Genomic DNA, 20,234 nt, shown 5'->3' on the forward strand with positions numbered 1-20,234 from the left:
GAGGGAAATTAACAGCTTTGCAAAGCCTCCCCCGCTCTCTCAGAGTCTCCTCCTATCCACAGAAAGACAGCACTGCTCTCATTGAGAGACTATTATATAGAGAATATTTAGTCTTCATGACAAACCCGAGTTATTTATGTAACATTTTAATGATTAACAAACAGTAGGAAAACAATTTATGTGATCCTTGCACTGAATTTGTCCAAAACCTGTAGAGGATTTGATGGTCCTGCGTGAGGAAGCAGGGGCTGATGTGGATCTGCAGTGATAACATCGAGTCATGTTAGGTTAACAGCAAGCAAACAGTCTGCTTCAATTAATCTCATAAGGAGCTTCATTATTTTTGAAAATGTTTTCACAGCTTGGTTTGAGAGTTACAATGCAAAAAAAAAAAAGAGTGCAAAGAAAGATTCAGGGCCAGTCAGTGGTGGAACGTTCTCTGTGTGGATCTGGAAACAGATGTTGTCTTATTTGCTGGCTTGGGTTAGCACGCTGTGTCTTAGGGCACTTAATTATACAGACGGAGTGTGTTTGGTTGTTAATTACATTGCAAGAGGTGTATGTGTGTGTGTGTGTGTGTGTGTGTGTGTGTGTGTGTGTGTGTGTGTGTGTGTGTGTGTGTGTGTGTGTGTGTGTGTGTGTGTGTGTGTGTGTGCTTGTGTGTGTGTGCTTGTGTGTTGGGGGGGGGGTACAAAACTACTCTATACTCTGAGTTCTGCCATGAGCACTGAGTGTGTGTTCTTGTATCTGTTTGGTGGACTAACCTTCCCCTCAGCATACCCTGTGTACTTTGCTTTACTCTAGTTAGTGTCTTACATTGTCCTAAAATGCCTTTCAGAAACCTGGAGGAGAGGGTGATGGACCTGACGTGCAGTTTTCTTCACACTGATGTTGGAGACATTGTTGATCATCATGTTTATCACGTCACAGTTTTTGCCCTAAAGTCGGATTTATGAAAACTATTTTTTTAGATGTTGGTTTGGTGTGTGACGGACCTAATGAATGAGGGTATCAAAATGTCCAGTAAGAATTGTTGTACCCTATAGTAGACCTAAAGTATCATGCATCTAACAAGAAGTGTACAACTAAAGGTCAGGAATAATAAGCTGCCTGAATTGTTTCCTTGAAAAGACAGCCAGCAAGTTACACTTATACATGATTTTCTATGTGCACAGTAAACTACTATATATAGGAGTTATTAACAATATAAACAAAGCTTGATTTGAGATACAGACTGAGAGAAGTTGTTGGTCAGACAGACGAAGAAGGTAAAAGAAAATAGCAGCAAAAAATGTAAAAAGTGAAAAACATTTCCTATTTTTCAATTGCCTTTTCTGAAAACTTCTGCTGCTGGATGTGTCAGGTGTGCTGTGAGGGTGGGTGGCCATCTGTTCCAGCATGCTTGTCCTAACATAGAGATGAACATCCAGAAACACTGGCTGTTTTTGATTTAGGATCTTGAAGTAGATATGATTTGTATCTTGTGTTTCCCAGTGAATCTTCTAGGTGCCTAACTTTAAATTGCATGCACAGTTGCTTACCTTGCTCCTTTGCCCTCAGCATCGGTCCAGAAGGATGCACAGCCTCACAATACTTTACTTGTGTATTCTGTTGTCGTCTGGTCTGAAATAACAGGCAGCAAGACTGAGGTTTCTGTCAAACTGATCTAGACTGTTACACTAACGTGGGTGTAAGAACTGCAGAAACCTGTTAAAGCTTTAAGTGGCCAGTGATTGTTTAAAGGTTCTCTTGGAATTCAGAAGATGGATAGCGACTCTGCTCCCCTTGATTGCTGACAGTGGGGATGCAGCTCTTCCTCGCTGGTAGCCTACGCAGACTGAAGTCAATCGCAGGCTTATATTAATCGTTCTTGTCACAAAAAACTACAGTGTACTTTTTTCTGTTCAGTCATTCTCAACGAACAAAACTGTGCACTTTAAATCCTTGTCACATTGTGTGTTTAAGAAGAGAAAAGCTCGGCCATTGATGTGACTGGAATACAGCTCTAACACCTCCAGAGATTGGTTATTTTGGCCCAGACCGGAGAGTGGAGTGACAGGCAGCATACCCAACGGAAGGTTTATTAAAAATGCAGCTTGCTCGCTGTTTATGGTTGATTGCATACATTCTAATTATTTTTCCATATGTCAGTCTTGTTGATATGAAAGTTAGCCAAGCCAGAGCATCCGAGAAGTGATTAATTCAGACAAAGCCTCCATCCTTGACTTAGCGTGTGCCATACTTCATTACCTTGCTAAGCCCAACTTTTAATTCTGTCCTGTGGAGGAAGTGAAATTGGTTTTCATGGCAGGCAATTATTGTTTTTTATGAATGTGGTGTGTCTGGAATGGTGGATATAGGGGTGTAGCATGAGCAGGGGATGTTATCACACAACTTTTATTTACCATGCAAATGTATCACATTTACAAGTGCAAAAGCAACCAATTGCGCTACTTTTCTAGCAAGCTGTACTGTACATCAGGGGAAAGAACAGGATCCAACAAAGCAAACCACAAACATTTTGTTCAGAAGTTGCAGATCTTTGTCCCTTTTGTTTACCTTTTGTGATGATTTTGAGGGTATAAAAAGCTCCTGTCAGAGTCTTGGTACTTCGCTTTGATTGTGAAACAGTCATCTCCTGTTCCTCCCAATGAATCAGAAGCTGTGGAACAACAAGCCCACAGGCAGGATCATAATTTCCAGCCCGTATAATCAACACTCAGGTCTGATGAGGCAGAAGATGAAAACATCCGCCTGTGAAGCCGTTCTGTGATGTTTGAGCCACACAGGGCAAAACCAGCCAAGAGAGGAAGTGATTCATATGGAGAGCATGACAAGTTGTTTTGAAGATGAAATCTCTCGTTCAAAAGTCACATAATCCAGCAGGTAGTGTGACAGTCCTTCACTTTAACCTTCACACAGCTTGAGTGTCAAAGGACAGCTTTTAAGGTAATACAGATGGATGATGCCAATCTAGCTTTGCTTGTCAACTCAGGCCACATCATGCTCAGAAGCTGCTCTAAAGTAATAATGGAAAAAATGATTAAAATGTGTAAAGTTGTGCTTGTATAGAAGAACCCTGCAGACCCCACAGCTCACTGTTTGAATTTGATCTCATCAAGCTCTCTTTGAATGTCTCAGTCACGTTCATACTGATGTTTTTGTGTGATTGTTGTGGGTTATCTCTTATAGAGGTTACAATGTTCTGGCTGAATGTGGAAGATGTAGAAGACAGTAGGGCAGCTGCTAGCTCTGATTGTGAGTGAACACCTTTGCAAACCATGCATTCTTGCATTATATTCATAGCAAACACATGAGGAAGAAGTAAAGCAGATCGTATATTTTCATTTTCTATTGAAAGTTACTGTCAACAGAGATGATTACACCAAAGGCAGAAAAAAAACTTCTAGCCATGGATGCTGGCCTGTAAGTAGTTGACACGGTTTGTCAGATGAAAACATTTATAGAATTGCATTTCAGGGATGTGTTCAGTTATACTTTAAACATGTAACCAGTTCAACAGGAAGCAAAGACACATGTTTCTAAATTCATACACCACAGTGGTGAGTGCTTTTTAGTAATGCCAGTGGAGCAAATCTTATGTACTTTACAAATGACATTTCTTTTGACTTTCAAAATCTCATCAAATTTAACAAAAGGTTACGTCAGCATGACTATCCATAAAAGGTGGACATTTAAATTCTGTCTCCTGATGATAAGACATATTTGAGAATGAATACTGAGGATTAAATTTGAATAAGGAGCAATGCTTTGTTTGTAAAACCTAAATACACAAACTGAAAAACTAACCGCCAGGCAGCTCATTAGATTTCATCTAGGCTATTCTTGATTGACAGCGCACTCCTATAGGACACAAGTGGACCTGCTTAAACAATATAATGGTGAGACCAGAGGTGGCATGGCTGACCTGCTGGTTAAGCCCTCTGCAGAAAGACCCATGAGAAAGTACTAGCAGCATCCTGCAGAGCCGGGTCGGTCCATGGCGCTCATTAGCAGATTAATCTTACACAACGGAAGAGACAGACGATATCCATCCCTGGACAGAGTGACAGATTGAGACTCTGAATGTAACAACAGAGAAGAACAGGATTATTTTACTGGTAAACACACTCTACAGAGGGTGGTGCAAACTGCACAGCACATCACCAGGATGGAGCTGCCATCCATGGACAACCTCTACTCGCAGCAGCTCAGGAATAAAGCCCACAGGCTTATCAAAGACCCCCATCACCTCAACAAACTGTTCTGTCTGCTGCCGTCTGGCAGGCGGTACCGCAGCATCAGGACCAAAACCACCAGACTAAGGGACTCTGCAACATTCTCTTGCACTGTTTTATTTCTATTCTGTTATTTCTTTCACTGTTTATTATTGGTTTCATTTGGTTCATGTTCTATATATATTGATGTTGCATTGTTGGAGGAGCCTGGAACTTATATCTACACTGTTGCTCCTGTGCATTTGACAATAAAGCCTTTAATCTTGATTCGTAACAATGTGCTCACTAAAGGGTTAACAGAGGGTTGGTAGAGGCATGTTTTATCACTTACTTAAACTGCAGCAGCAAATGAAGGGGTGGTAATGAGTGACTTGCAGACCCTTAAATACAGTTTACTTGTATTCACAAAAACTAGTAGCCATTCTTGGTGTCCTCCAGCAGATGATTTAACTACTCTCTGTGGGTGAAGAGAAAAAAAACACCTTTTGGCATTTTCCAAAATACCACCTGAAAGCAAATAAGTTAAGGCCACACTTCCATTCCTGACAACTCTGGTACACACACATCCCCCCCACCCCCCCACCCCCAGATAAACTACAGTCAATAACAGTGATGTGAGATGTGGGGGCAGAAGAGGAAGTGACAGTTGGGAGACAGCTCTCTTATCATTGCCCTTCGTTTGTGGCCACTTTGAAACAAGTGGAGCTATTTGTCTGGCAGCTGGGATGCCGAAGGGAAGATGAAGAAGGCTTTTATTTTCAGAGAGAAGATGGAATATGCAGGAAATGTTGCGCACACAGAATATCTCAGAAGTACAAGTACATAAGTGAGCAAGCCAAAAAGGAAAGGAGATTTTGATAGCAGGAACTTGGCAGGTAAAATGTCAGGAGAGGAGATGGAGAGTCCTCGCAGGCAGGTGGTGGGGGCGCTGCTGGGACGTCTGTTTAGCACGCTGCTTGTACTCTTAATGGGCAGCATCAATCAAGGTGCTGCCTATCGCACAGCACGGCAACTTTTATCACCACTCATTAAAGTAAGTGCAGATATTTTATGCATCAGTTGAAATACAAGGACTTTCAATGCTAATTTCCCTCTTTTAGATTTGTTATTCATCATCTTTGATCAGCGGGGTCCTGTACACAAATAAAGCGGAATGGGGTCTGATGAATCTGGAACCTGTGCTGAAACATCACACACTGTAAGAAAATATACACCATATCTACTCAATAAAAAATGAGGCAACAGATTACAAGCAATATTATTAATTATATTTCACAATGTTTGGTATTGAGTAAATATTAATTAAATGAGACCCTTAATAGTTATCCATTTAATATGAGTAGATTCGAATAGAAAACAGTACATAATTATTTAAAACCTAAACAAAAATATTGAGTTGATTTGAAAAAGATAAACTCCCTAATGTGTAAATAGTACTTATAAAAAATAATTTAATTATATTTATCAATGATATATAATTGAGTAATAATCATCTACATTAATCTGCGCATTGATTTGAATTTAATCAATGCAATGAATTAAATCTAAATATTCTTCTTTCTTAGGAATAACTAGTCTATGGACCAGAAAGTACAGAACTCAACAAATACTCACATAAGACTTTTATTAACAATTCACTTTTGTGCTTTCGACACATTGTAGCACAACAGTGAACACTGCAACCACAGTCTCATTTCAAGCCAGAAGTTAGACGTTGAATTTCAAATGAGAAATTTGAAAAGGACAGAATGCTGACTTCAAACTATTTTGTAAAAACTAAAATAAATTCCCTATTACACAGTGGTGATGTGTCCATAAACATGTGTTTCCATGCTTTCTCACCTCACTTAGCCACTAAATTGGATCCATAATGATCTTAAAGAAAAATCCTCCAGAAGTGCATGTACCAAAACAAAAGCAGAAAAGTGTAATGTGTAGAGTAAAAAACATTTACACTTTGAACTACCCACAATAGAAATGTCACTGACATTTGTGGGATAAGAGTCCAGTGCTAACTTACACACATAGCACTTTCAAATGTGCAATTCTCAAGCTCTGTAGAAGCTGAACATTGTGTAGCACAAATGTTTGCACTGCAACAGTCTCATTTCAAGCCAGAAGTATGCTCTTGAGGGACTGGACTTTGTTTGACAGCTTTGAATCATCCATTTCCAAGAAAAGTTTTTGGAATACCTCAAATGTGTACTTTAGCTGTCTGGGATAATCGAGATTCAGTGCGTAGGTCAAGCCAAGGAGGACAGAGCAAGCCCTTGCAATATCTCTGAGTCTTGTGATGACTTCCACGCCCTCTATGAAAATTCCAATGTTGTTTGGGCTGTTGCTTGTAGAATCTGCGGGCTTTGGGGTCACAGCAATTGCCATTATGAGCCATTCAAGTTCCTCCAAGTTCTCAGTGTCCTGCAACATGTAATTGTAAGTGTCTTAGTATGAAACTGTCAGAAATATATTCCAAGCATATCGCATTACTAGACAATACATTCATTATTGTTTTCATAGCTTTTAGATCTATTTTATAACATATTATAACATCTCTCTCTATGTACAGTATCTTGTGGAAGACTAGTGTTCATCCCTCTAGTTTAGTCCAGAGATTTGGAGAATCTATGACAAGGAGCACTGAAGCTGTTAAAAAAAGATACCACAAAAAACAAAAACAAAGTTCACAGATCTGTGTCAATCTACTTGACAACAGCACCTACTTGAGGAATTAAGGTATTATGGTCCTTGAATTAAGTTAATACAAATTAAGTTCACCTACGTTGAATTATTTGATGAGATGTCCCCCTTGTTCTCCAAGGTATTCTATAAGACATCGAAGGACAACCTCTCTGGTCCTCTCAACCGAAGAGTGCACTGAGTCCTGGGGAGGAATGCAACAAGTCAAATCACCCAAAAAAAGTTCACTGGATCTGTAATTTAGAAATGTAAACACATCACACTTATGGGAAAAAAAGTCTGTTTTTGTACAACCTGGATCCTATTTTTGTGGTTTTGGTCATCATGCCATCATCATCAATTCTGATCGTACTTTACATGCCTGCTTTACTACATGTATAAAGCTTTGTCAGACCACAAGGCACAACTTCATAATGGCTTCAGTAGACCATGTACTGTATATGATTTCGTGATTATCCATTAGCCCCTTTCACACATGCACTGCAAACCTGAAATTATACAACTATCACTTCGAGGAGCTGAATGTGTGAGCGCAAATGTTCAAATCTGACATTAAATGGATTTAACCCTTCCAGCTCTATAGTACAAAGTCTGTGTCATGTCTGAATGACCCCATGTGTGAATACAACAGTGAATTCTCCGGAGGATTCACATTGAGCGATGATGGATAAGAAAAACACACCAGGGCAGCTAAGCTGCATTGTTTTGACTAGAACTGAACGCTCTGAAGCTAGCGCTAATGGGAGAGGACTTCCTGCATTTTTTCGTCAAATAAAAGCTGCTTTATTTCTGGTGAAAAGTTTAATCAGTGTACTTTTTGTATCATGTCCTACCTCCTGTACGCTCTACCCAGGCACCACCACTATGGAGTACCAGTAGGTGTGAACGCATCTGACACAGACAATCTCCTGATGTGTGCTACATGTGTGAAAGGACAACTCAAGACTACGTCCGGACCTCATTCTCCTCAAATTGTCAGAAGTTCATAACAGTAAACAGAACTGACAGAATCGTATGGAACAAAGCTACTTCTAATCTTGAAAAGTATTGTACCTCCAGCGGTTCCATTATGATCTCCAGTCTTCTTCCAAGTGCTCCACCTTTGGCACGAAATAGTGTCAGTTGCTTGGGAGTGTGACGGTCTAACGCAGACATAAATTTCGGCTCCAGATGTACAGTAGTTGTTCTTTGAAATTCTGCATTGATCTGAAACACAAAGACAACAAAAGAGACAAAGGTACTGTATCACATCAGCTCTTACCTCTTAAACCTCTTTCATATAAATTGTCTAACATTCAATACTTTTTGCCACTGTCAGAGTACTTGAAGTCACCCTCCACAATATTTGCATATTTATACATGCTGGATTTTTTAATGAGGGAGTCAGTAGATGTCATTTTAAGGATTAAAATGACATAATTGAAACTTTTTTGTGGAAAAACCATGTTAGAAAAATGATTATTCAAAGTAAGAGTATTTTTATACATCTTAAAACATTTTGAAGTCAATTTGACAAAATTATTTGGAAGCAATCCCTTACAGGGTCCTCGTTTTCACATTTTCATCATCTCTTAACAGGAATTACAAATTCCAATTTACCTGAGAAGGGTCAAACAGGGCAGGCCAGCGGTTCTTCATGGCTCGAACACTTGGACACTGATTGAGGATTTCATGTCGTCTGAGGGCAAATGTTTTGCTCATTTTGTCTTTGACTATCTTTTCGTTGTTCTTCTTTTTTGACTCGATGACCAGCTCTTCCCTTACTTTCTCCAAGCTATGCTCATTTTCACCAGCTGGGTAGGGTGGCAGATAATTGACCTCTGCTCTTTTTGCCTTTTTTACATTTTTGGCAGACTTCCTGTCAGCATGGCATTTATGTTTCAGAGCATTGCATGTACCATCTGGAATACCAAGGCCTCTTAGGTTTGTTCTGTAGTTAGCCATCTTGTATTTAATGCTATTCTGCCATCCAATGACGCCTGAAGAGCTCCCCGGATCTTTCGGACATGGGTGTGCCTTGATAAGTGCTTCAGCAACAGAAAGACAATTCTGGAGTGATGGATAGGGAGTGTATGTATAAATGGACTGAGCTAGCTTTTCAAGTATGTCTGACTTGATGTTTGGGGTAGTCAGCAGTTTGCCGTCTTTTCTGTAATCTTCATTGGCTCTTTAAGAATCATTTCGGTTTCAACAGAGAATCGTGGAATAATGAATTCAGTTGGCCATGGTTTCTTTTGTAGGCTGCTGCTTGATGACTTGATGGCTGAGCTTGCAGATGATGATTCACATGAGTCATAGGAGTCTTGTGCAGTGGAACTTGTGGAGGCAGGATCTTGGGATTGTTCTGAGGTGAAACTTTCATCGTAGCTTTCATTATGTGGTACTGGATACAAATTCAGAACAACTGGTTCGATTGTCACAACCTTAATTGTGGCCTTGTGTGTAATTTCAGCAGTGGAGTTGAGAGTAAAAAAGTCCTCAAATTCTGGATCTAAATACTGCAGGCTGAAGTCGTTGGGGATACTTAATGTCTGCTTGACGGCCAAGTTCAGCTCCTCCATAGTCTCTGGTATTCCGGATGGAAGAATCAATTTCTCTATTCTGTGACCAAAGGTCAGCCGGAGCATTGCTGAATCCATGTCAAGTGGTCTAGTGAGAAGAAAATAATATTTTAAAAAATAAAGGTTATACCTCCATTAAGCACCAAAATCGCTCAAACCCTCTGAAAACAAGTGATGTGGTGGGCAGCCGTTTTTTGGAAATAGGCTAATTCACAAAATCACCAACAGTTTATAGATAGATAGAATCTAAAATGTACAACAAATGTAACGTTTCAGTGTAACCATGCGCATTCCTGCAAGTCTGTAAGCTGCAAGTGGATAGACATCTTGAAGGCTGAGGTGATGGAACAACATTCACTTCCTTACAGGTTTCCAACAGAAAAGATCTGAGGTGCTCCAGGTACCAAGCATTGAGTTTCTTAACAATGAAGTAAAGACTGCTTTCCAAGATCAACATCTGTATGATCTCTACAAAGTCTGGGAGCCCTCCTGTAGAACCATACGTCAAGATCATCCCAGCTGAATACCTTGTTCCATGGTATGTCACAGTGTTTGACAACTGCACACTTGTTAACTGAGGGAACCGTTGCTTTACAGACTCCTGGATGTCAACATGTAGCACTTCCAAAGGTAAAGATGACACTTTACTGATTACCATGGCAGGCTTAGCCATATTCTTTGCCAATTGTAAGCCATCATCAGCTGATGTTTTGTTGAAAGTGAAAGCAAGACATTCTTGAAATTGCTTGAGTACCTCACAACACGCTTGAAGAACTTATGCTTGGCCTCAAAGCGCATAGTCCACAGTCCAACTAGAGGACCAAAGGCTTCTATGAGCGCAGGATAGTGGCTCCAAAAAATGGTGTTTGGGTGTCAATCTTAAATGAGGGAAAACTTCTTGCAATCTATGACGATTCTCAGATATGTTTAGGTCAAGATAAGCAACACTTTCAACGGAGTGCAGAGGGGCCAGAGAGCTCTACAATGTCCTTAAGGGTCATAAGAATGTGCCACGCTGGATCATCAGAGGGTATCCTTGGGCCAATGATTAGTGGCAGTGACCTTATGAGTGCCCAGTTCTCATGAGCATTTCCTCCTATAGTACCACGACTAGCAACACTTACTGGGATGGACTGAGGGCGGTCAAGATTGTCTGTAAACTTAAACGGAAACTGCTTTATTAACTCATTAAGTTCTGATAATGTGAAGTATTTGTTCTTAATGAAAGTATTCAGACAGTGTGTTAATTCTGAAGGGACAATGCCTTCAAATAGGTCATGGAGTATGTCAGGAGGGTAAACTCTAACGAAACTGAAGTGACTCAGCTTCTTAGTCAGTGGGCAAGCTTTCTTGACTCCAAAGCAATGAGGCAAGGTGGGGTTGTCTTCTACAGTTTTGATATGCAAGATATGGGTTTCTTCTGTCCGAGGTGGAAATTCCCCACAGCGTACCTCCTTTTGAGAGTATTCAGAGTGAGATCCTAAGTAGAACCTGCAAATGTAAGGACCAGTGAAGTTTTCAACAAGTCCACCAAGAGAGTGTGCACCAAGATTGTCTGCTGCCACACAATATACTGTCCCTTTTATGTTCTTTCCAGCACAGGCAACAAAAACTCCTTCTTGTTCCAAGACAGACAGATCTTTCAAGAGAGGCTCTAAAACAATATCATAGCCGAATCTTTTAACATCAACGGCTTTGCAGAGAATGGCCAAGTTTATTGCAGAAAGAGAGCGCAGTCCAGGTGGTACATTTGCCAGGATCCAATAAACTGCGGTGATCTTGTGTTTCTTACGTGACGTCCCTAATGGGTTGCAAACCTCAAAATCATCAACATAAAGAAGTAATGCTATTCTTGGTTCTTCTACAGCAAAAAATGGATTTTGTTTGAAATTTTGCCCGTCTTGAAATTATTCATACCGAGTGGATGAGATTGTTTTTTTCAAAACCTCATGTGCAATATCCTTATTGGTTAATATATGCTCCAAGGTCTGAAGAAGGGGCACATATTGAAAGCTGAGATTCTCCTGCGAATCAAGGATGTACTCTACTGGCTGGATAAATTCAAACTGTGTCTTGAAATACTGTCTTCTCTTATACACAGAACCAAAGGGCCCATCTACTCCCAGTGCCTTGCTTGTAGGGTGTGACTTGCATAGTTCCTCTACCAATTTGTTAACTATGTCCTCTTCCACAGCACAATTATACTTCTTCAAACTTGCATCAACAAGCTGACGAATTACTGGAGCAGAAGCGGTGTATAGAAAATGAAGCTCCTCCACCAAATCATCTTTACATTTACCAGAAACGTTGTGCACACTTTCCAACTTCAAGAGAATTGAGCCAATTCTTTGGTGAATTTCATTTGATATATCCACTGGAGGATGTATACTGGTATCATCATGATCACTATCACCTGGGACGAAAAGATCAGTTTCATTTGGTAAAGTTTGGTGTTCCCCAATGACATCTGGCTTTAAGTCTTCAAGTGAATGAGGGTTGTGCTTTCTGCTTTTGTGCACACAGAATGTTCCATGTATATTTGTCTTGAATTTACATCCAACAAAAACACACTGTACGGTTTCATGACTCCTTAGGTGATTGCCGAGGTGTCTGAAATATTCTTTTTCAGTGGGATATTTAGCTGAGCAAATAACACATGTGAAAGAGAGGACTACTCCTGGCCCCTTAGCTTCATCCTCTGCATGATATCTTGACAAATGTGTGCGAAGGGCACTTAATGTTTTAAAGGAGCATGGACAGTCATAATCGAACCAAGGTACCGGATTTCCAATCTCAAAAGTCCTGTGCTGTAGTCTGTAATGCTGCAAAAGATCACCCGTTGTTGTCGCTCTGAATCCACAGACTTTACACTGCCATCTCATTTGGCGGCACCTAAGGAAAACACAACGTTTTAGATATGAGAAGTGCCTTTCAGCTTCACATTTCTACAGATGAAAATCATCTCAGTGTGGAAAATGAAATGAATTCATGCAAAATATTTACATATTTATAGATCCTGGAAAATGAGTAGCTGTCATTTTAAGGATTTTAATGATATATTTAACTTTTTTTGTGGAAAAACCATATTAGACAATTTTTAATTTTTTTTAAGTAGTCTTTTTTTTTTTTAAACATTGTAAAACATGTCCGGAGGGGATCTTTGATCAAGTTAATAACACAAAATTCTGGAAGCAATCCCTTGCAGGGTCATTATTTATCTTAACAGGAATTAGGCTACAAATTACAACTCAATCATAATTGAGAAAAGGTACTTAATTTCCAATCTCAAACGTCCTATGTGTAATGCAAGATGTGCCTTTCAGCTTCACATTGCTTATTTACAAATGAAAATCATCCCTGTGTCAATGAAATGAATGAATGAAAATATATGCACATTTATAGATCCTAGGATTTTTAATGTAGATGAGTAGATGTAATTTCAAGCATTTCAATGAGTTAATTGAAATTTTCTCCAACAACAATATAAACACCAACCCCAATATAAAATGAATCAATCGCAGCTCTAAATCTCTAAAACTGATTTTACAGGTTTTCTTGTCTGTCTGTGTCTGTATGACTGTAAAGCAACAATAACATGTTCTGAGTTATCAAACCACAGAAAATGTACTATTAACCACTCAGCAAATGTATAATGATTTTATTTATTTTTTTAATTGTAAAAGTACGTAAAATTATGTTTCAAAATAGTAAGAGTGGCAGTATTCTCTGCTCTGAGACACTGGGGTAGTGTCCACTGAAGGCGCCGAAAGCACACAACTACAGCTTCTACGCATAAATTCATGCAGAACTCCCCAATAAAAATAAACAAGTTAAAATAAGCCTTCAGGACGAGCCACATGATTATATATTTTTTTAAATATAGTAATGATAGGAGCCACTCTTTGATTCTGCAACTATTTTGTGGGTAAATGTGGACTTATTTCAGTAAAAATATAACTTAAATGAGTAGTTAACAAGCCATTCATCGCCAGTCATCTTTATGTTAAATGGACATTTTTTCCAATGGAGTTCGGCGGCCGGCTCAAGAAACTTCAACTATCGAACTAAACACCGTTATCAGATATGAAACAGTATTATGTTACTAAAATGTTATCAGAAACTTATTTAGTGTACTGTTTAGCTGTAAAATGAGAAAGTTTGTGCTATGTTAAGCCTCCTCCCCCTCCTGCTAACGTTATATTCTAACCATTGTGGACCGGACATTACCACACTAAAATTAACATTTATGCATGAAAAGAAACAAAATTGCAGCTCTAAAAACGTAACACTGTTAATAGACTGACTTCACGTGTGTTTAGGTAAGTTACCTTCACATTTGCAAGTTGCAACAAAACAGGAAACAACTGAGAGTAGTTACGTTTCCTGCCCGGGAAGACAAGCTGCACACACAGGAAGTAAAGCCAATAGAAGTGCGGCAAGTGCACTTCAAAATATAAGATGCTCTTCCAGCGATAACCCCCAATATTTCTTTATGGAAAGCTGTCTAACCTTAACATTAAACCCAATGTATTTATTTACGCAATTTCATGAAAACATACTGAGAATATTATATCAACACGGAACCATGATAGCGGAAATGCTAACCCGCATCCTTTATAATAAAAGTTTGACTTCGATCCATATGAATTCTTCCAAAATGTTCTGTTCATATTATAGCGCAACAACATCACACTACTACATTAACATATAGCCTTGTGTAGGAAATGTTCTTTTATTCGAAGCCCAGGAGTCGATTCAAAAGAAACGACGAGAAGCCCCTCTTATAAGTTTTAAAGGAGTATTTAATAAAAGGCTGTAGCAGTAGGTTTTACAAAAGTTTCACAGCTGTGGCTCAAATAGCCCGGTACACGCGTCCACAGGCCGCTGACTGAGTGGAGCTCATCAGTAGTTACTGTCTGGCGGTCCGGAACAAAAGAGAGGTCGATTTCACAATACAAACATTTTTTAGAAAAGTCTGTTGGCGACTGATCTTGTCTTCTCATCTGTGACCTGAAGCAGCTTTATACCCACCTCGCTGCGAGGCAAACTCCTGCTCTCATCAGTAATCCATTAGTCACAACGATAAGGCAAACACGAAGACCGGGAAAGGCAGATAACGAAGGTTACATATTGTAACCCTAGTTCTATAAGCACAGGCTCAGCCCTCTACTGGACTCTATGGGTACTACCATTCACTAATGACACATGAGCGTTCACACACTGAATTTACATCAACGTAGTCGGCCAATCAGGACAAACCTACCCGAATGCCTGCGTAGGCCTCACAGTATATAAGGCAGCTACACCGCTCTCTGTCATTCTACACCATCTTCAGCGAGTGGCATAAGAAAGACAGGGCCCCTAGGTAGAGGGCTCCGCCTGTGCTTATAGAACTAGGGTTAAAATACGTAACCTTCGTTCTATTTCACACAGGCTCCGACCTCTACTGGACTCTATGGGTACAGTGGGTGGAGCCCTGATGCATGCACGCCCTGTCGCCTCACAACATCGACCCACCACACTACTGCTGATCGGCCTTTGGTTGACAGCCACCACACCGTACCTCTTACCCTCCGGTTGTGACCGCGGAGAAGTCAGGCTGTAGCTCACCTGTGTGGGTACAGCCTAATTGGCCTGGGTAAGCCCCTAGCTCATCCCTGCAGGTGTTGGAGCAAGTGATAAAACACATTGCACACCACCTTTCCCCGGTCCCAAAGGGACCTGGCAAAAAGTAAGTGTATTATGTTAAACAAAAGGGGGGTCAGATACTCTCACTGACCCACACTCCTCCCCTTTTCACTGGTCCTGTGTCACGCCTGCAAGCACAGCGGATGAAAAGGATCCAGATATGTCCAAGAGATACAGCAACCACACGTGTAGAGTGTGCATTAACACCAGTGGGGAGGGCTCTCCCCACCTCCCAATAGGCATGTGAGATGCACTCACAAAGCCATCCTGCTAGGCGCTTCTTGGACAGAACTTTACTGGGCCACACCATCCCCCAAGAACACAAACAGCTGTTCAGTGCATCTAATAGCAGCTATGCGCTCTACATAGGATGCCAACGCACAAACTGAGCAGAGGAGATGCAATTTCGCCTCCCTCTCCAGGAGTGGGGGGATGAGACGCAGTGGTGGAAGGGGGTAGAGCCGTTCCTTGGCCATGGCTCGTGTGCAACCGCATCCACCCCAAGGGTGAATTGTCCTGCAGAGACAGGGAAAACCATAGGGGGCAGCTGGGTGTTTGCGCCAGACAACTTTGGTGCTGACCGAAAGTCCTTCTCCATGGCTTCTCCGAACTTCTCCCACACCCGCTGCTTTGCCTCGGTCACGGCTGAGGCTGATGCCCTTCGGGCCTGTCAATACCTTGCAACTGCGTCAGGAGTACCCAGGGATAACATATCCAGGAAGGCCTCCTTCTTCAGTCAGACGGCTTCCCTGACCACCGGTGTCAACCAGGAGGTTCGAGGGTTACCGCCCTTAAGGCACCTAAGACCTTGAGACCGCAGCTCCCCGCCTCAGCTTCAGCAATAGAGGCTTTGAACACCGCCCACTCTGGTTCAATGTCCCCAGGCTCCACAGGGATGCCTGAAAAGCTCCGCCGGAGGCGTGAGTTGAAGGTCTCCTGGACTTGGGATTCCTCCAGACGTTCCCAGTTCACCCGCACTACACATTTGGGCTTACCAGGTCTGTCCATAGGCTTCCCCTGCCACTCGACCCAACTCACCACCATTTGGTGATCAGTTGACAACTCCGCTCCTCTCTTCACCCGAGTGTCCAAAACATGCGGCCTCAGGTCCGATAACAAAATCAATCATGGACCTTCTTCCTAGGGTGCTCTGGTACCAGGTACACTTATGAGCATCTTTATGTTCGAACATGGTGTTTGTTATGGCCAATCCATGACTAGCACAGAAGTCCAGTAACAAACCACCACTCCGGTTCAGATCGGGGGGCCGTTCCTCCCAATCACGCCCCTCCAAGTGTTTCCATCATTGCCAACGTGTGCGTTGAAGTCCCCCATTAAGACTAAGGAGTCCCCTTCAGGAGCCCCATACAGGACTGTTTTCAGGGTCTCCAAGAAGGCCGAATACTCTGAACTGCTGTTTGGTGCATAAGCACACACAACAGTCAGAGTTTTCCCCCCCATAACCCGCAGGCATAGGGAGGCGACCGTATCCTGTAAGAAATAATAATCAATATTATGTGTAACTACAACATTGTCTTATTTTGAAAACCGTTTTATTTTGTAACGTTGTTGTTTTTAGTTGGTTTTAGCCTCAGATAGCACGTAGCTAATATTGTATTGTATATATGAGTAGACGGAGAAGGACGCGTGGAGTTACATACTAAACACACCGCCTCTACCTCTCACTCATTGATGCTGCAATAATACTATTACGTGTTTAATAACTGATAAGCCTCAGAAGGATTGCATAATAGAATATAGTAGGGGGAATCTTCATGACTACTCCAACAGATCGCGACGGTGACGTCATAAGAGGAGCCGCCTCCGACGACGTCAGCCAATACAAGAGACTGGGGAACACCCATGTGACGACAAGGGGCCAACAGGATCCAGCCCCCCGCTACCAACCAATGAGAGAAGACGAGACCGGAATTCGCCTTATTTTGAAGTTGTTTATTTTTATGACCGGAAGGGGATAGTAGCACAAAAGATGATTGTATTTTAAAATCGATTTCTTTGTTCCTTACCGCCAGACAGATAACCGCTTTGAGTTTCGACTCTTACGTAGCTTGTGGAAGCGTGTTCTGAACAGTTGAGACACAGCTGTGATACTTTTGTAAAACCTACTGCCGCATCATTTTATGAAATACTCCTTTTAAAACTACCTAGAGGAGCATCACTTTGTTTCCTTTTGTAGTAAAGGTGGGGGCAAATGTTGAATTATGTTTAATTCAACATTTATATATTATGTTTGAATGTAGACTTGCAATTCAGAGCACGCAAGCTATGACAGCCAGTTGCCTTGTGCAAATGATGAACGGGAGGAATGGAGTGAATATGTATCATGTCTGTGTTTAGATCCATCTTTTTCAAGCCAATCAAAAATTAAAAGACAAGTTTGGTGTTGATTTGCACCATCAGTAAACTCAACATCAGTAAAACTAAACAGTTTTGATCAATTTTGGACAAATGTGAGTCTGTTCCGGCAGAAGTTGATTTCCACTGGTAACTTTTTCTCTTAAGTCAGCACGTTTTGATTTAGTCTTACCCTTACCTTTATCAGAACATGCCCTAACCCCAACCAAAACCATGGTCTTAACCTAAGTGACTTCCCTTGCGAAAGACCAGCTCAATGAAAAGCTGCCTTCACGTTATTTGTGATTATTCGCTGCAGGGTTGGACGCTGAGCCTCACGGTTGAGAGAGCTAGTGAATTTGGTTTCTATTGTAACCTCCTCTGCCTGTGCAGCTTCATAACGCCGTCTTATTGGTTGCACGATGTAGATGTATGTCAGAAGCAACGGAGGTCAAAGTGTAGGATTCTATGGCAAATTTGAAGGGTAGCAGCACCGTGCTCTCCAGTATGGCTAGAATGGAGCCGTTTTACAGCTGATCATGTAAAGACAGCTTCAGTAATAGGTATGCACTCCCCTTGCAAAACATAGAAACCACTGCAAATGCAAAGACAAACAACCACTGTAGCTTTAGCAGCCCTGGCCTTATTGAAGAGGCAGATAAATCATTATCAATCTCCAGTAGGCAATTGTTTCACTGTGTCTAAAAAATGGGCTGAACTCCAATCACAGATGATGAAGAGACACCTTTAGCTTGGCCCCGATAATTTGGTCCCCTGAACTGGAACGAGCAAACGTTTAAACGTAGCTTTGTAATATCTCTGCTATGAATTTAAAAACAAGCTAAATCGCTCTGCCTCTTCATTAAGCAGGTGGTGTTTCCTGGGCATTCATTTCACACTGTTGTCCACGCAGCACGGCAAGCCGAAGGGACGAGGAATCAACACCTTGTCAAGCTGGGCATCAAGCTCAAATTTGAAAAATCACACAAGAGGTGAGAGACTCACCATGCTGAGAGGAGCTCCCGGGGTGATGGCTAAAGAGAGAAGTCAGAGCCATGTCTACATATCTAAATCTCTGTCAGCTGTCACTGACTTTATGGCCCCCCCACACATCACGCCTCAGCATACCCAGCCCTCTCCAACTGCAGTGCCAACTTTCCTCCACATTGGCCGGTGCATATTTTGTGAAATTCTCTGCTTTAATAATTCCTGTTGAGGCTTTAGTAAACAACAGTTATGGGGGGGCGCTTGGATATTATAATTGAAAGACTCCTTCAATAGCGGTAAATAATGAACCCTCCCTTGGGCCATCAGGGGATGTAGAAGGTAGAACGTCATAGGAAGGGAGGTATTCTCAGGTATTGAGCAAGCCTGTTAACCCCACGCTGAGATAGGCATGGAGGTAAGAAGATACAAGTTTGAAAACACATGGGGGGGGAGGGGTCAATCACACTGCTACATAAGGAATCAACCAGAACACATATATGCATGGCGTAACTGTATTACTGTTAGCTAAGGTGTTATTTGCTGACATTATATTTTCAGTTACGAGTAGACTCTATATGAACATGCGAGTGATGTTATATGTGTTGATAATATATACAGTATATGTATATATACAGCCCCGGAAAAAAATTAAGAGACTACTCCACATGTATGGCAGCCATTCCAGTGTCTGTTGAATTCCAACACAGAGAAATGTTATCAGTAGTTTATAGAATATAATAAAAATAAAATAAAATAATTTAACTCAAAAACATACCTAGTTAAACCAGAGAAACTGATAATGCTGAAGTGGTCTCTTCACTGTAATGGCTGCCATATGTACTCTTCATTGCAGGTGGTAGAAACCTTCTTATGTAACATTTTTCAGGAAGAATCCTTTACTTTATCAGATGTGGCAGTATGTCTGCAGATATCTTAGATCTTATAGAATACAAAGATCATAAATATCTTACTGTAGCCTGTATGCAGTGCACCGGTGGTTTAGTGCTTCCTTGCAGAGGAGGAACGTGATCAAAATGCTAACCAACTTTCCTTTACTCTACGTTATTGAACAGTTCTGCCCTGCAAGCCAGATACTGCTGCCCACAGAGTGTGCGCATGGTAATTGGCACACCCATGAAGCACTTTCAAATCAAGCAAAATTACCAGCATGCTGCCGCTTCTCACAGATATGGGCTTTTCAATCCTCTTCCCAACAGAGTGGAGGAGTTTTCTGTGTCTTAATTACCTCACATTTGGCACAGAGCGCTACTGAGCTAGCGGGAGCCACGGGGAGTTAGGGACTCAGCTGAGACACTCAGACAGCGCTTGGTGACAAAAGCCAGGGGAGGATGCACTGAAGAAAAGGCTCCCAGCTAGCATGCCTTGGATAACAGAAGCTCTGGTGGAGGGGGCTAGAAATCCCCTAGGAGGAGCAGAAGATAGAGAAGAGTCAGCTCCAGGGAGAAATCCCCTCAGGCACATATGACAGGATTGAAAAATCCATATGTCGGTATAACAGAAGATATTCAGTTTGTCGATGCTCTCAGTCTCTCGTTCCCTTTTGCTTTGGACTTGGACTGTAATGTCATGATGTCAGAGTTTTGTTAAGGAGTGTGTATATACAGTATATATAATCCTAGTTGCAACTTTAATACGCCATAGTTCCTCATTAGGTTCTAGAATAGCATACAAGCAACTCTAGCTTCTA

At 41.4% G+C, this 20,234-nt stretch overlaps 2 protein-coding genes and 1 long non-coding RNA gene across 17 annotated transcripts in view; 1 reads left to right on the forward strand and 2 right to left on the reverse strand.

The window, feature by feature from the left end:
• Positions 1-20,234, forward strand: part of LOC134870801 (protein shisa-6) — an 82,401-nt gene that overhangs the window by 9,380 nt on the left and 52,787 nt on the right. The gene's annotated exons all lie outside the window — the stretch shown is intronic.
• Positions 5,906-9,950, reverse strand: LOC134870804 (uncharacterized). The gene is made up of 4 exons (XR_010166606.1): positions 8,535-9,950; positions 7,989-8,141; positions 7,018-7,119; positions 5,906-6,656 (listed from the first exon to the last, which is right to left on the reverse strand). It is a non-coding gene; the product is annotated as an uncharacterized LOC134870804 (long non-coding RNA).
• The window catches only part of LOC134870803 (uncharacterized), a 31,282-nt gene continuing 22,279 nt past the window's right edge, over positions 11,232-20,234 (reverse strand). Inside the window, exon 2 of the mRNA XM_063893232.1 lies at positions 11,232-12,388. Within this exon, the coding sequence (XP_063749302.1) occupies positions 11,404-12,378 (975 nt within the window). The 5' untranslated portion in view covers positions 12,379-12,388 and the 3' untranslated portion in view covers positions 11,232-11,403. The remainder of the gene's footprint in view (positions 12,389-20,234) is intronic.

The sequence above is a fragment of the Eleginops maclovinus genome, chromosome 10 (genome assembly GCF_036324505.1).
Source record: "Eleginops maclovinus isolate JMC-PN-2008 ecotype Puerto Natales chromosome 10, JC_Emac_rtc_rv5, whole genome shotgun sequence".
In the NCBI taxonomy this organism is placed as follows: Eukaryota; Metazoa; Chordata; class Actinopteri; order Perciformes; family Eleginopidae; genus Eleginops; species Eleginops maclovinus.